The following is a 15,658-nucleotide window of genomic DNA, read 5'->3' on the forward strand; positions in this document are numbered from 1 at the left end:
CCCCAATAGCAAACTCCTGGCCAAGCTGTCAGCCCATGTCTTGGACAGGACCACTTTGCACTGGGTTAAAAACTGGCTGGAGGACTGTGCCCAGAGAGTGGTGGTGAATGGTGCCACATGCAGTGGGAGGCCAGTCACTAGTAGTGTCCCCCAGGGATCAGTGTTGGGCCCCATCCTGTTTAATATCTTTACTGATGATCTGGATGAGGGGATAGAGTCCACCATTAGTAAGTTTGCAAATTACACCAAACTGGGAACAGGTGTTGATCTGTTAGAGGGTAGGAGGGCTCTCCAGAGGAACCTTGACAGGCTGGACAGATGGGCAGAGTCCAACAGGATGGCATTTAACAAGTCCAAGTGCTGGGTCCTGCACATTGGCCAGCTGGGGACAGAGTTGCCCCAATATTCAACACTGGTTAGGCCACACCTTGAGTACTGTGTCCAGATCTGCGCTCCTCAATTTAAGAAGGACATGTGAGATTCTTGAACGTGTCCAGAGAAGAGCAACGAGGCTGGTGAGAGGTCTGGAGCACAAGCCCTATGAGGAAAGGTTGAGGGACCTGGGGTTGTTCAGCCTGGAGGAGGCTCAGGGGATACCTTACTGCTGTCTTCAACTACCTAAAAGGAGGTTGTAGACAGGTGGGGGTTGGTCTCTTCTCCCAAGCAACTGGTGGCAGAACAAGAGGATGCAGTCTTAAGCTGCGTCAGGGGAAGTTTAGGCTTGAGGTGAGGAGAAAGTCCTTCACAGAAAGAGTAACTGGCCATTGGAATGGGCTGCCCAGGGAGGTGGTGGAGTTACCGTCCCTGGAGGTGTTCAAAACAAGACTGGATGTGGCACTTGGTGCCATGGTTTAGTTGTCAGGAGGTATTAGGTAATAAGTTGGACTTGATGATCTCTGAGGTCTTTTCCAACCTGGTTGATTCTGTGATTCCGTCATTCTTTTGGTGAGACCTGCTTGAAGTCCTCAAACGGGGAGAATCTAAAAAGAAAATCTTTAAGCAGTTGAAATTAAAGCCAAACACACACATACAGAGCTTAGTTCCTTATGCAACATTAAACAGTTCCTTGTCCCCAATAAAAGTCTAAATCCCACACCTCATCACTCCTCAGATATGGTATTTGGAGAGCTGCCTCAATTTTTGAACCCACAGACTTAGGTCTATTGTCACATCAGCAGCTTTTAAAAAATGACACATTAATGATCTGATAACAATTTAAAACTTTTAAAATGATTTTTTTCTGTGCAATTGCTGAAATAGTGAAGGTTTCTGTGTCTGTAATTATGCAAAGCTAAATGGTATTACAATAGTAGCTACACCTTATTTGCTATCATTGCAGCTAGATGCTTGAAATTTGATGCAGTGTTGCTATATAGAGTAAGCGTCATCAAATATGACAGGAAACTTTGACAGTTTTAGAAAAGATATGAATAAGTCTCTTGCAAATTCATCTTACTGGAACTGTTACAGAAAATTACCCACCACTGTCATAATGCTGTCAGGTTACGCTTCCTTTATTTTTACTCATTTCCCAGTTGTGTCAAGACCCTGCTACCACTCAGTCATCACAAAATGGGTTTTTTTAAAATCTTCTACCTGCTGTTTCTTTATAGGAAATATCAGATCATGACCATGCTGGGAGATTCTGAGCTTCAGTCACTGCTCTCGTACCTCTTGTGGCAGTTTTTCAAATTTCTATATGCAGAAATACTGTCATAAACCCCCTTCAGTGGAAATTTATACTCGTCTTCCTCCCGTTCTTCCCCCGTGACTTTTAATGATTAAGTCTTTCGTCGGCCACGTTGTTTCCCTTTTTGCAGTCTGCAGAGCTGCCTATATTAGGAAACGTGGCTAAGCAATTGTGTTTTACCGCGGTGTCAACGACAAAAGGTAAAGCAAACGACAAAAGTCCCATCCTCACCACCCCCTCAAGGCAGCACAACTATGAGCCGGTTATGTTTGTAGCCGATTGCAGTGCTAGTGAGACCGAGGCATTTGAAAAGCCAGTCTCTAGAATAGCCGCGCTTCGTTCCGCCTGCTCTAGGACGAGGTCCCGTAGCCAAGGCCGTAGCCAAGGCCATGGGCCTGGGCCGCTGCCCCTTGGGCCGCCCCTTCCCAGCGGTGGGAAGTACGGGCCGCCCGCCAGCCCCGAATGGCGCCGCTCCCGCGAGGCTGGAAATCCCCACCCTGGCCCAGGCCGGGCAGCCGCGGCGGGTTTCCCCGGCTGAGAGGAAAGTACCTAACGCCCCTGCTGACGGCGCTGGGGCCTCTTTCTCTCTCTCAGAACGAGCAAGAGACCGGCGAGGCCGAATTGAGAAGCCGGTTGGCCGGAGGCCCCCGAGACCGAGAAGTCCAAAGAAACCCATCTCTTCTGCAGGCAGCCACAACACCACCCTTCGCGGCCGCCCGCTTCCCTGTACCAGCAACGGGGAGGGAAAGAGGGTAAGCTCCGCCCATCCCGTCACACCGCGCATGCCCTCGACGGCCGCCGGGGTTTTCCCGGTGCTGTGCGTCTTCTCGGGGATAGCTGGGGAGGGGTGGTGCCGACCGGAGGCACCTCTCCTCCCGCGCCCCCTTGCCAGGCACCGTATATAGGCAGGGGCGCGCATCAAGTCTGCCTGCTGCCGGGGGCTCGGCTGGAGGCCGTGAGTCCGTGGGGAGGGAGGGAGCGTGCGGGTGGGGCTGGGCCGCGACCCCGCTGGGAGGACGCTCCTGCCTGCGCCACGTCAGGTTTGTGCGCCTGGTTGAGGGGGAGGCGGGTGGGGGCGCCTGTCAGCGACCGTGGGGCGCCGGCTAGCGGCTGCTGGGCTCCACCCGCGGCAGAGGAGCGCTCGGGCGGGTAGAGAGGATTGTTGTGCCCCAGGCCGTGGTGTCAGGCGCTAGAGGGAAGGGAGAGTGGTGGCCCCGCAGGGTGGCTTCTCAGGGCCTTGCTGATGACCTGGGACGGTTGCTAACAACCTGCAGGTGCGGCGGTAGCGTGGGGGTGGAGGGGTGGCGAGGAATATTGAATTGAATGTTGAGGTGGCTGTACCTTAAATATCACTAATCGGGACTTAAATAATACGTTAGTGTTGCTCCAGGATAAGGGAAGTAAAAAGGCCATGACACAAAGGAGTGGGGTGACTCCGATAATTAAGGGTACTCAGGGCTATAGTGAAGGATAATACTAGAAGAGAGTTCGGCAGGAAGTGACTCGGATTTAAATGATCCTAAATATTTTAGGATTATCAAGGTCTCAGTTTACTGTCAGGTATCTGACTTTCTCCAGTGTGGAAACTGGCTTAATTTCTTGGACTAGAATCATTCATGTATGCTGATAGCTTAGTCACACCATCTGTGTTAAAGGAGTGGATTCATATAATGCATTTGCAAGTCGTATCATCAGTGATTAGGAAGCTAGCACTAGTAATACTACAACCATATCAAGAACCATTCTACTAAGAACTACTGAGATGAATAGAAAATGCTCTATTGTTTTCCAGTAGGTGATTTTTCTAGGGCTGCGTCATCATGACAAGTATAGTCTGTTTCCTGGAAGAACTTTTTAGGAACTGATACTGTAAAATAGACTGCTATATACAAACAAATATAAAAATGGTGCATTTTAAAACTTTTGAATTTTGTCATTGTGCCTGTGTGAAGTTTTTGGTGAAGCTCAGTTTTGCTGATGTTATAGAATCATCACAGAATGGTTTGGGTTGGAAGGGACCTTCAAGATCATCTAGTTGCAACCACCCTGCCATGAACAAGGAAATCTTCCATTGGACTAGGTTACTCAAAGCCCCATCCAACCTGACCTGACCTTCAGAGTCAGTGTGATAAAACTGGATCTTCATTGTTTGAGAAACAGGAGGCTTAAAGCAATTTAAATGAAAGCAACTTCTTTAGTACAAGATCTTAACCTTTAGTTATACAGCTTGTCATCAAGCAGCACAATTCTGTCAAAACATCTGTCATAAAAGTTCTGCTTGTGGATTAAACAGTTTTGCATATGTGTCAGGTACAGGGAAACTTAAGCCTGTAAAATCCTGTCTATGTGACAGTATGTAAAGTTGACTCCCTGAAACTTTCAAGCTAACATTACAAAAAAGCTTACAGTGAGATTTTGCTGTTTCAATTTTCGTAGGTTCTGTTTCTATAGACATTAGATGCACCTGGCTATGTATATTTTGAAACACTCCTCTTTTTCTTCCTTACAGGTTTTGTTCCACCTGAAAGAATTAAATGATTGAAACTATAAATACTTACAGTTTCTTCTTGCAAGCAGTCAGTATCAGTATGGAGGCGTAGGCATCTTAGAAGGGACTTTAGTCTGAAATCTGGGAGGTAGTTCTGTGCACAAGTAAAGAAACTAAGGCTTCAAAGTATTTATTTTTTTTTTTTAATCCAAGGATTCTGTTTGCTTCTCTATGCCATAAACATGGCATACAGAAAAAAATTAATGCAACAGTGTAAAGCATTAGAATGTCCTGACATAAGGCAATTTGTTTATGTTAAATTTAATAACTCTATACTTGTAACTAAGGCACCAGGCTAAAACTGAAATGTTCTATTCAGTTCATGCTGACACTGCTGAAGGCAGAAAAGCCTGGGGCTATTCCAGACTTGTTAACTAAGACAAGTCACCCTTGTCAGAGACAGTGTATAGGATTTGTTTATCTCATAGCTGAATATTTGATATATGTGAAATTGAGTATAAACTAACTTCTTTAGCCTTAACAACAATTACAACAGTATGCAGAGTTGAGATTGTTTTTTTTTTTTTTTTGAAATCTACTAGTAGCAAATATACCAGATCAGTTCAGTAGTGGCCTTGGGGGCTTTTTTTTTTCCCCCTTATACATAGAGAGCTTGGTAAGCCATTATTTTCAGCCTCCTAAAGAGTGTTACAGCTAAAATCTTTACATGTGTGTAAGCTGCATATGTATAAGATGTCTAGGGTCAAATAGTTCGTAACTCACTTAACATATGTTCTGGTTAAAAAGTACGTCATTTTAGTTGGCCCCTGTTTTAGTTTCTTTATTAATTGATAAGCCCATTTGAGGTTTTCTGCTGGATCCCACCTCCACTAGCCTGACTAACTGACAGAGCTCTCCCAGATACGCAGTAGAAGGAAAGCACATGATGCTTATACCATTCAAGGGAAAGTCCTTTTTGCCATTAATCCTGAGGCTAATTTTGTTCACATACACATTCAAAGTTGCACATTAAAGTATTTCATTTTCAGGTTCTTACTTTTGTGCAGGCAGGGGTTATTGCAAATTGCACACAACTACCTCCCAGAGGAAGACTTGTCCTGTTGTTCATAATGGACTGTTTTTGGAAGATAATGGAGAATAGCCCTTTCTTGGCTAGCGTAATGAAGCAGAATGCTTTTAGCTGTGAACTGAAGTACGACTTGTCCTGTGAACTCTACAGAATGTCAACGTTTTCTACTTTCCCCCGCAACGTGCCGGTATCAGAACGGAGTCTTGCCCGTGCTGGATTTTATTACACTGGTGTGCAAGATAAAGTTAAGTGCTTCATTTGTGGCTTAACATTGGACAACTGGCAACCAGGAGATAATGCTATGGAAAAACATAAACAGCTGTACCCTAGCTGCAGTTTTGTTCAAAGCATGCTTTCAATTAACAACCTTGGACTGTCCTCTCGTTCTGTCTGTTCACCTCTGGTTGCAAACAATCTCTCTCCATCTCTACATTCCAGAACACTTTCTCCAAGTTTAGAACAAGTTGAATATTTCAGTGGCTCTTTTTCAAGTTTTCCTCAAGACCCAATAACTACCAGAGCAGCTGAAGACCTTTCATTCTTGAGACCTAAACTTCACAATCCGTCTATGAGTACAGAAGATGATAGACTACGGACTTTTCATTCATGGCCACTGACATTTCTCTCACCCACTGATCTGGCAAAGGCTGGACTTTATTATCTGGGGACAGCAGATAGAGTTGCTTGCTTCACCTGTGGTGGTCAGCTGAGTAACTGGGAACCAAAAGATAATGCTGTGTCAGAGCATCGTCGACACTTTCCTAACTGCCCTTTTGTGGAAAATCTTGCCCGAGACCAGCCAAGTTTCAATGTTTCAAATGTGAGCATGCAAACCCATGAAGCACGTGTTAAAACATTCATAAATTGGCCAACCAGAATTCCAGTTCAGCCTGAACAGCTTGCAGATGCTGGCTTTTACTATGTAGGTAAGACAAACTAACGTCTTCAATTTTATTCATATGGCTGTGTCAGCATTTACTTTAAATTGAGTGAATATTTGCTAGATGTTTAGTCTTGTGGTGTTTTGTTTTTTTAAAGGCCGCAACGATGATGTCAAGTGTTTTTGCTGTGATGGTGGGTTAAGGTGCTGGGAATCTGGAGATGATCCGTGGATTGAGCATGCAAAGTGGTTTCCAAGGTAACTTGTGAAATCTTTATCATAGTTTGTTTACATCCTCAAATAGTTTTGATTTTTGGAAAGTGTATACTGCACTTAGTTTTAACTTCACCATATGCTGTAGAAATTCACTCTTTCATTTGGATGTATGTCATGTACCTCTGTTTGAAAGCTCTGCAGTGCTAAGGTGACCTTAATTAAAACGTCTTCCTTAAGTGTTTTCCAATTGATTATTAAAAGCCATGTGCATCCTCAAATCTCTTTTAGCAAGTGAGGCTGCACTGTTAATGAGCATGCTTTTCTAGGAGTAGCAGTCACGAAGTGGACTGAGGAGAGCAAAAACTGCTGAGAAATGAAGGAACATTTAACTCCCTTGGTCTAGTTCTGTGTCCATGCTGAATGCTCTTGAACCAGTCTTTCAGCTTATGCAGTTTAATATCTTAGGTGTGGAAAGACTTGTGAAGAAGGTTTCAGCAGCTGTTTAATGTGCCTCTTTTGGAGAAATGACAGAAGTAACTTTTAAATGTTCCCTGTAATTAAATGGCAGTTGCATACCTAATTGCGACCTGTGCCTGTCTAAATTGCCACCTACATTAATAACAAAAATACCTGCACTTAATTTCAGGAAAGCTCATAATGATTCTTCACATTGTAGATCTCTATTTAATTAGCCTTTCATGGGCAGTTTACCAGCTACTGTGGGACTGCATGATGTACACAGTTAAATGACACCTTTGTTTTCTTCTGTTACACCTGTCAGAAAATGTACTCATAAGTCCATTAATGGACTAAATATTAGCAAAGAGATCTAGCCTTGATAGTGGTAATAAATGTTGTTAACTTCTGCATGATTTGAATAGGAGACAAGAATGGTTACGTGTGAGATAGAAGCAGTGTGTCACTGTACTTTGTAGTGATGCTGACATGGTATCATTTCTCATGACATGCCATTTTGAGTAGAAGCCTACTGACTGCTGAACATCATGGAAGAGCTTTGTAAAAGTGTCACCAGGCACTAGGCTACATCAAGCTTCCAATTAAGAGAACTCTTTCCTTTCTGAAAGAAATGTGTATTTTATTGTAACTATTTCATTCTTCTGTTGTTTTGTTTGCTTGCTTGGTTTTCCTTTGGCAAGTAGAAAGTATAGTTTAGTACATTTTATCAATGTTTCAGGTGTGAGTATCTGCTTCATGTGAAAGGAGGAGAGTTTGTAAGTCAAGTTCAGGCCAGGTTCCCCCATCTTCTTGAACAGGTAAACTTTACTGCTTTGTTTTTCCCTTGTTAAAGAGTGCTGTGCTTTTTGGGAGTCTGGTCCGTCCTTCTGCCTAGACTTCTACTAGGTTTCTGACACAACAAATGCTCTTTATGAGGACAAAAATTAAATGCTGAGCCATGGATAATGTACTTAGACTAGTAGAGTTTAACCCATACAGATTACTTACAGAAAGTAAGTGAGCTCCTTCCTGTCAGGAAAGGGAAATTCTGAATATTATGTATCAGTCAGTAATGCAGATCAGTAATGGTTATTTCAGAAATCAGTCATGGGCAGCTTGAATTACTTCTATCCATAACTCATTCTGAGATGAGTAAACCAAACTTCTCTTCATGGAAATGCTCAGCACTAACTCTGTATTGGTTATATATATTGGGCTGCACTTGCAGCCCAGAAAGCCAACCAGATCCTGGGCTGCATCAGGAGAAGTGTGGCCAGCAGGTCAAGGGAGGTGATTCTCCCCCTCTACTCAGCTCTGGTGAGACCCCACCTGGAGTACTGCATCCAGTTCTGGAGCCCTATTCCAAGAGGGATATGGACATGCTGGAACGTGTCCAGAGACGGGCCACCAGGATGATCAGAGGGCTGGAGCACCTCTCCTATGAGGACAGACTGAAAGAGTTGGGGCTGTTCAGTCTGGAGAAGAGAAGGCTCCGAGGTGACCTTCTTGTGGCTTTTCAATATCTGAAGGGGGCCTACAAGAAAGCTGGGGAGGGACTTTTTAGGCTATCAGGTAGTGATAGGACTAGGGGGAATGGAATAAAGCTGGAAGTGAGGAGATTCAGGCTGGAAGTGAGGAAGAAGTTCTTCCCCATGAGAGTGGTGAGACCCTGGAATGGGTTGTCCAGGGGGTTGGTTGAGGCCCCATCCCTGGAGGTGTTTAAGGCCAGGCTGGATGAGGCTCTGGCCAGCCTGATTTAGTGTGAGGTGTCCCTGCCCAATGGCAGGGGGGTTGGAACTAGATGATCCTTGTGGTCCCTTCCAACCCTGACTGATTCTATGATTCTATATAGCTATGCAAATGTGCAGACCTGCATAACCACAACTTAATGGGTACCATTCAGATAAAAAGGTTATTGTGGTTGTTGAGGAGAGAATGTATTAAAAAGGTATGAAGGGGGAAAAGCAGTGCTTTGATAATAATGTAGTTCTGTTGTGTTCCACAGCTCTTGTCAACCTCTGATACATCTGTAGATGAAAATATTGATCCCCCAAGTACGTATGTTAAAGCATGTTTTTAAATTTATTCAGCATTTTTCAAACTTTGTGATTGGAGGTCCAAAGCTGACTTGCTTAACAGGTCTCAGATTTTCTTGGAAACAGTAATGTAAGATTTTTCTAACTAATGATAAAAGTTGGGCAGCTTTGACATTTTATGGACAGAATACAAGGAATTTATGAGATCTTGTCTTTTATTTTCCATATTTTCATACTAGCATATTGAAATTTTTGGGTTTGAATGCTTGGCATCTGCTTCATTTGTGGCTTTCGTTTCATGGCTTGTTTAAAGAAAAGTCAATGACCTATGACACTGAACTCAGTGGCAGAGTTGCTAGAGGGTGTCATGACTACAAAGTTACACAATTCCATTTTTAGGCACATAGCTGCGTAAATGTTCTTTGAGCAGTAGTGGTCAAGGAGAGGGTAGGAAAAGCTGATAAAGTGAAGTCTTTCTCAGCTGGACTATTCCCAAGGTGGAAATAAACTCCCCCCAGAGAGTGAGTGGGTTTTGCTGTCATAGTCCCTGCTGATTACGAACAATGTGTCAGAATACCATGTGTCTGATGCTTAACAAGTTGAATGTTAAATGAATGGAAAATACTGAGCAAGAGCTAGAATAGAGCAATTGTTTGTACTATAAACTCTGAATTTTGGTTTTCCCTAGCAGACATTTTTCAGGCAGAAGTTAGAAATGACTAAATAAAAAGTTAAAAAAAATTGCTGTTAAGACAATGGATTTTTTTCTTTTTGTGGTTTCTCTGGATTGTCTTAGATTTTAGTGAAGGCCTTTATGGATTGAAGTTTATCATGGATTCAATCCAGTTGAATCCAAGTAACTGGCTTCAATTTTTTTAAAGCTAACTACTTTAAATAAGTATTTATTTAACCATTGAAAATTTTAATGCTAGGTATTCATGTATATGTGCATGTGTGTAGGTAGTGTGAATGTGTCCATCTTACGGGTTGTGTAGGTATTTTCTTATTATATATGGTGATTTTTCTCTTTGATTAGTTATTCATTTTGAACCTGGAGAGAGTCGTTCAGAAGATGCAATCATGATGAACACACCTGTGGTTAAAGCTGCCTTGGAAATGGGATTCAGTAGAAGGCTAATAAAGCAAACAGTGCAGAGTAAAATCTTGACCACTGGAGAAAACTACAAGACTGTGAATGATCTTGTATCTGATCTGCTCACAGCTGAAGATGAGAAGAGGGAAGAGGAGAAAGAAAGACAGTTTGAGGAAGTGGCATCAGGTATGCATGAGGCATGAATAAAAGTGAAAGCAGAAGTGTTATATTATGCATAGTTTTAATCATTATTCACTAAATGATCTGGTTTAATTCTGCTTCTGTCAAAGCATTGACAAAGGGTCTGTATGGAACTACCAGTCTGGGAACTGTTTAATTCCTTTTCAGGAGGCTTGTTTGTACAGGTGCCAAGGGTTCAGAATTGCCTGATTCTCTCCACAGGAACAAAACCATATTTTAATTTGTGTGCCTTTATATTTCTGTTAATAAAATTAATGGAACCCAAATATATCACTTGGCACATTCTACTTTTTTTTTTTTTTTAAATATTTAAATCAGTGAGCCACCATGTCCACCTCCAAGAAGAGGCCATAAACTTTTGCAAGTTTAGGTTCTATAAGATGGCCAGAGGTTTGTGTTTCTGTGTCTGACTCAGCCATGTAGATCAGCTATTTAACAGTGTTTATTTGATGTCTTTTAACATTTCCTGTTTTAATACCATGTGAGTTTTGAAGCCTAAAAAAACCCTACTATTTTTGAGATTGTGAAGCAGTAATGAAGCTTCTCAATTATAAGTTGAATTAAGACTGCTTTTTTTCTACTTGTGTGTTCTATCAAAAAAGCATCTTTATACAAATTATTTTTTTGTTGTTGCTTGTCAAAGATTATTTAAAAAAAAAAAAAGTAAATTCCTAAGTCTGGTTGTACTGTACTTCTGATTTTCCTGTACATAATTCTGTTGGACACCTCTTTGAAAAGCTTGATTCACGTCTCAGACCCGATTTTGACTGCCACTGACTGAAATTAACCTGTGAGTTAACCTTAGTGAGAATATAAATCTTGTTAAAGTGAAGTTGGACAAGACTCCCTCGGGTAATTTAAAGTAGAAAGGGAAGCAGTAGGTTTCATTGATGAAAATGAGAAATTGATGAAGTTGTTTCTTACATCTGGTTGTGTTACATCTGTTCATTTCGTAAATACCACTAAAACTTCCTGAGGACTTCATTAATGATGTGTAGTAAGTGAACATTGCAAGTAGATTTTAAGGAATGTATCAATTATTGTTAAGCAGAAATGCAGCTTGGAGCAGTGTGTTCCTAACAAACGTGTAATCCCCTTTGCGTTCCAGATGATTTGTCCTTAATCCGGAAGAATCGAATGGCTTTATTCCAACGTCTGACGTCTGTACTTCCAATCCTTGGGAGTTTACTGTCGGCTAAAGTGATAACAAAACTTGAGCACGACGTTATTAAGCAAAAGACTCAGACACCATTGCAAGCAAGGGAACTGATAGATACAGTTTTAGTGAAGGGAAATGAAGCAGCCAGCATATTCAGAAACTGTCTACAAGATTGTGACCCTGTGCTATACAAAGATTTATTTGGTATGTCTGCCTTTTCATTTTAAAGGATGTAAGTTTATAGAAGTCTAACTGGTGCTGTCATAGTAACCTAAAGATAATCAAATGTTTGAACATAGATTAGTCAAATGACTAGGATTTTTTTTTTCCTCTTATTTTAGTGGAGAAAAACATGAAGTATGTTCCTACAGAAGATGTTTCAGGTACCTTATATTCTATCTTCTTACTTTAAGGGATGTTGTAGAACAAATACCTAACATCATAAAAAGAGAAAATCACTTTGGTTAGGAAGTAGGTTTTATGCTTTGCCTTCTCCCTAACTCCTCTTTGGTAAGATGGACTTAAGCTGACAAAGGTCTGTGTGTGTGCAGTCTTGCAAGGAAGTCCATCTGCTATAAGCAATATCCAGTGCTTTACACATGCCTTTGCACCCTTGGAGGTAGAACTTTCTGGAGCTTGACAAAGTCAAGCACATACTGGATTTGATCCTGGTACAAGCTCTCATTCAGGCATTTGGTAAAGACCAGACAGTGAATAGTAGGTTAGCATTTCACAGCAGGGGCCATCACCTCTGCTTTTCCAGAGTGGGTTGTAAGTATTTTAAGATCTAGCTTGACCAAGAACTGAATAGATAAAGACTTGCCAGACATGGGATTGAGTTTGCTCTGTTTTTTAGTCCTGTAGATTAATATGTTAATAGACTGCAGACAAGTATACAAGCCTGTTTATACTTCGCTCCCACCAGCCAGGCTATGCTCTGTGCTTCCAATATCCAAGCAAGGAAAATACAACAATTGCTAAAATGTAAACATTGGTTGGTCTCAAGAGCTGGCTTCCAATCCCTGAGTTGTTGTCTCTCAGAATTAGAAAGTACAGACTGGTTCCTTCCGTGTGGCTTACTGAGCTTGGGAAAATGTACTTTTTTCTCACTGTCCCATCTTACATACAGACAAGGAAATAAAAGGTGAAAGGGAAGATGGCTGTATACTAATTAGAATTCACATATATTCAGGCTTCTTAAAAAGTTAATTTTTTTTTTCCAGGTTTACCTATGGAAGAACAATTAAGAAGATTGCAGGAGGAAAGAACATGTAAAGTTTGCATGGACAAAGAAGTTTCTATTGTTTTCATTCCATGTGGTCACTTGGTGGTATGCAAAGAATGTGCACCATCCCTTAGGAAATGCCCTATTTGCAGGGGGACAATAAAGGGTACAGTTCGTACATTTCTTTCGTGAAGAGGGAAAGTTGCAAAATGTCTTGTTCCTGTCATCCTCTAACTGCTGAAGCTTAAGCCAGCAGTGTCTTAAGAATGGAAAATTGTGGTTCAGAAGATGATTAATCAGCTTCCTAACACTGTTGTGTAATAGTAAACTGTATCATCATTATAGGTGTACTAAGTCTTCCTTGCCAAAGACTATTTATGTTCATAAAACTAACTCAAGACTGAGGTGAGGTCTTTGTAGCTTTACTTTCTGAGCAAGTTTCACTTGTTTCACTAGTATGCCCTTTCGGCACTTTGAATAAGGAAAAAACCTTTCTGGTTGAGTTCCTAAAATGGAGCTTCGCATAGCTCTTCTCATGAGTTTCCTCTGTGTGGATGTGAGGAAATACATTAAGACTGATGTTCGTTAATGATTAATATTAATTAATTTCAGCTACCTGTTTTGGTTTTGTTTTGGCTTTCCTGTGGGCTTGAGGAGAAAAGAGGTGAACTGTTGCAGGAACAGCAGGACTTATTAAAAGTTTTGTTCATGTCTAGATACTCGTGTAATGTGTATTAATAATAGTTTATTGAAGGCTGAATTAAAATATTTCTACTTCTAAAATGAGTGCTTGTTTACTCTGTTCCCATTGTTGTCTTTTCCCTGTAGACTGCACTGACTGAAATTGTCAGGGCTGGGATGTCAACGGTCATCTAGTTCCAACCCCCCGCCATGGGCAGGGACATTTGCCTCTAGACCTCTAGACCAGGTTGCCCAGAGCACCATCCAGCTTGGCCTTAAAAACTTCCAGGGATGGGGCTTCCACCACCTCTTTGGGCAACCCCTTCCAGTGTCTCAGCACCATTATATGAAGAGCTTCTTCCTAACATCTAATCTGAATCTCTCTCCCTCTAGCTTGGGTCCATTCCCCCTAGACCTATCACTACCCAACATCCTAAAACGTCCCTCACCAGCTTTCCTGTAGGGCCCCCTTCAAATACTGGGAGATCACAATAAGGTCTCCTCAGAGCCTTCAGCCTGAGCCTGTCCGCATAGGAGAGGTGCTCCATCCTTCTGATCATCCTTGTGGTCCTTCTCTGGACACGTTCCATGAGGGTCATCAGAGGGCTGGAGCGCCTCTCCTATGGGGATAAGCTGAGAGAGTTGGGGTTGTTCAGTCTGGAGAAGGCTCTGCTGTCTTGTGATGTAAGTTTGGGGTGTTTTCATTACCCACAAAACAGTTTTTTGTGTCTTTCATTTTTCAGTAGGGTAGTGAGCTGCTATGCTGCTATATAGTGAGCTTCCTCTGGTAATGCAGGGGGTTCAAATTTCTCTGCTTATTAAACATACAACACCCCTGCCCCCCATCCCCCCCTCAGAACCCTAACAGCATCTGGTACACTGATCCTTCTTGGCTTTTTTTTTTTTTTTTTTTTTTTTTAAAGGATAGAAATCCTGGGCATGAATAGTCTTTAGAGATGAGGCAGAGGGTAGCCTTCATGCTAGTGATTAAAGTGTAAAAGCCATTTTCTGGGTTTGGAACTTTATAGTGATTGTGCAATTAAATAGTAGGACCTTTCAGCTCACTACGAAGTTACATCTTGTTTTGTAAGTCTAGTAGTCTAGAGGGACTCCTGTTTCCTTACTGGCTGACTCTTACTTGACCCTTTTCAACTTTGTATCCCTAGATTTGCATAGTATATACTTAGAATCTTTTTTGGAATAATACCAGAGATCCTAATTTGCTCTCTGGGTGTGGAGGAGTTATGGGAAGGCCTAAGAGTCTGGACTGGTCTGTCTTTAAATATTTTTAGTGTGAATTCATTAACACTGTTTGGTTTCATGCATTCTTTATAACCTCTACAACACTGTTTAATGTTGTGCATTAGCTGGCACCATCATTGTTTTAATGGTTTAGTATGCATTCATTGCAGTACATTGGATTCTGTAACTAGATTGGCTTGCTGTGCTTCTTTTAAATTCAGACTTTTGTCCAACTTTATTACATGTATGTTACTTTTTTTTTTACTTCTTGGTGTTAAAATGTAAATATTTCAAATCTAGCAAGTAGGTTTAAACAGCCTTGATTAACATACTTTTGTTTTTCTGGTTTTGAAATGTTTCTGAAGGCTATTTTGTTTAGCAACTTAAGTTCATAATCTTTGACAACTTGTTAAGAAGTAAAGTGCACGACTTGAAATTTGATGTTCAGATGTGGAAATTAGTCATTTTGGAACAAAGTGCTACTGATTTAGTCCGCAGGGGTAGTTGGAGAGGTCAGGCTTACCTGAATAGCATGGAATTCTTAGCATTTAAGTTCCATCTCTGAACAGGCAAGAGATAGGGAAAACCATGGTATCAGGCAGACTTCAAGGAGTGCATTTTGTTTTGCGTAACTCCATGGGGTTAGTTTTTCAAACTCCACAGCTGCTATGTATAGATCAGATGACAGGATATAGTGGGCTTTAAAAACTAGGTGATTCAGGTATTCAGTGTAATTCATGATGCCTGAGGATATCTCGGGACCTGCAACATACCTGTCAGCCCTGGTTGGCAAGTCTTTTCAATGTCTTGGGCAACTTCAACAACTGGCTGCCTGCATGTAGGCACCTGAACTGTTTCTTGAGAAGTGGAAGAACTTGATCTAGAAACTACTGGGTAAAAGTCTGACCTAGTTTTGGCAGGAAGGCTAATCTAGGGTATGGCTTTCCACTGCTCTTGTAATGATTGTGGTTGCCCTGCACTATAATGCTGAGCATGGGAACAGTTATGTTCTCAGTACTATTCTAAGAGAGCTGTAATAAGTTTGTAACACATTGCAAATGGAACCCTCACCAAACATTAAACCATGGAGAAGACTTCATAGAATCATAGAATGCATTGGGTTGGAAGGAATCCTTGAAGGTCATCTTGTCCAACCCCGCCATGATGAGCAGGGACAACTTTAACTAGAGCAGGTTGCTCA

The 15,658-nt window shown here is 41.7% G+C and overlaps 1 protein-coding gene across 1 annotated transcript; it reads left to right on the plus strand.

The window, feature by feature from the left end:
• The first annotated feature begins 2,499 nt into the window (after positions 1 to 2,499).
• On the plus strand, positions 2,500 to 13,286 carry BIRC2 (baculoviral IAP repeat containing 2). Its single transcript, XM_054399348.1, has 9 exons — positions 2,500 to 2,730; positions 4,200 to 6,194; positions 6,307 to 6,406; positions 7,560 to 7,638; positions 8,826 to 8,874; positions 9,893 to 10,135; positions 11,259 to 11,513; positions 11,651 to 11,692; positions 12,533 to 13,286. Exons 2-9 carry the CDS (start codon positions 5,309 to 5,311, stop codon positions 12,724 to 12,726), a joined length of 1,848 nt encoding a protein of 615 aa, XP_054255323.1. The 5' UTR covers positions 2,500 to 2,730; positions 4,200 to 5,308; the 3' UTR covers positions 12,727 to 13,286.
• The last annotated feature ends 2,372 nt before the right edge of the window (positions 13,287 to 15,658 follow it).

This window comes from Indicator indicator, chromosome 1 (genome assembly GCF_027791375.1).
Source record: "Indicator indicator isolate 239-I01 chromosome 1, UM_Iind_1.1, whole genome shotgun sequence".
Classification (NCBI taxonomy): Eukaryota; Metazoa; Chordata; class Aves; order Piciformes; family Indicatoridae; genus Indicator; species Indicator indicator.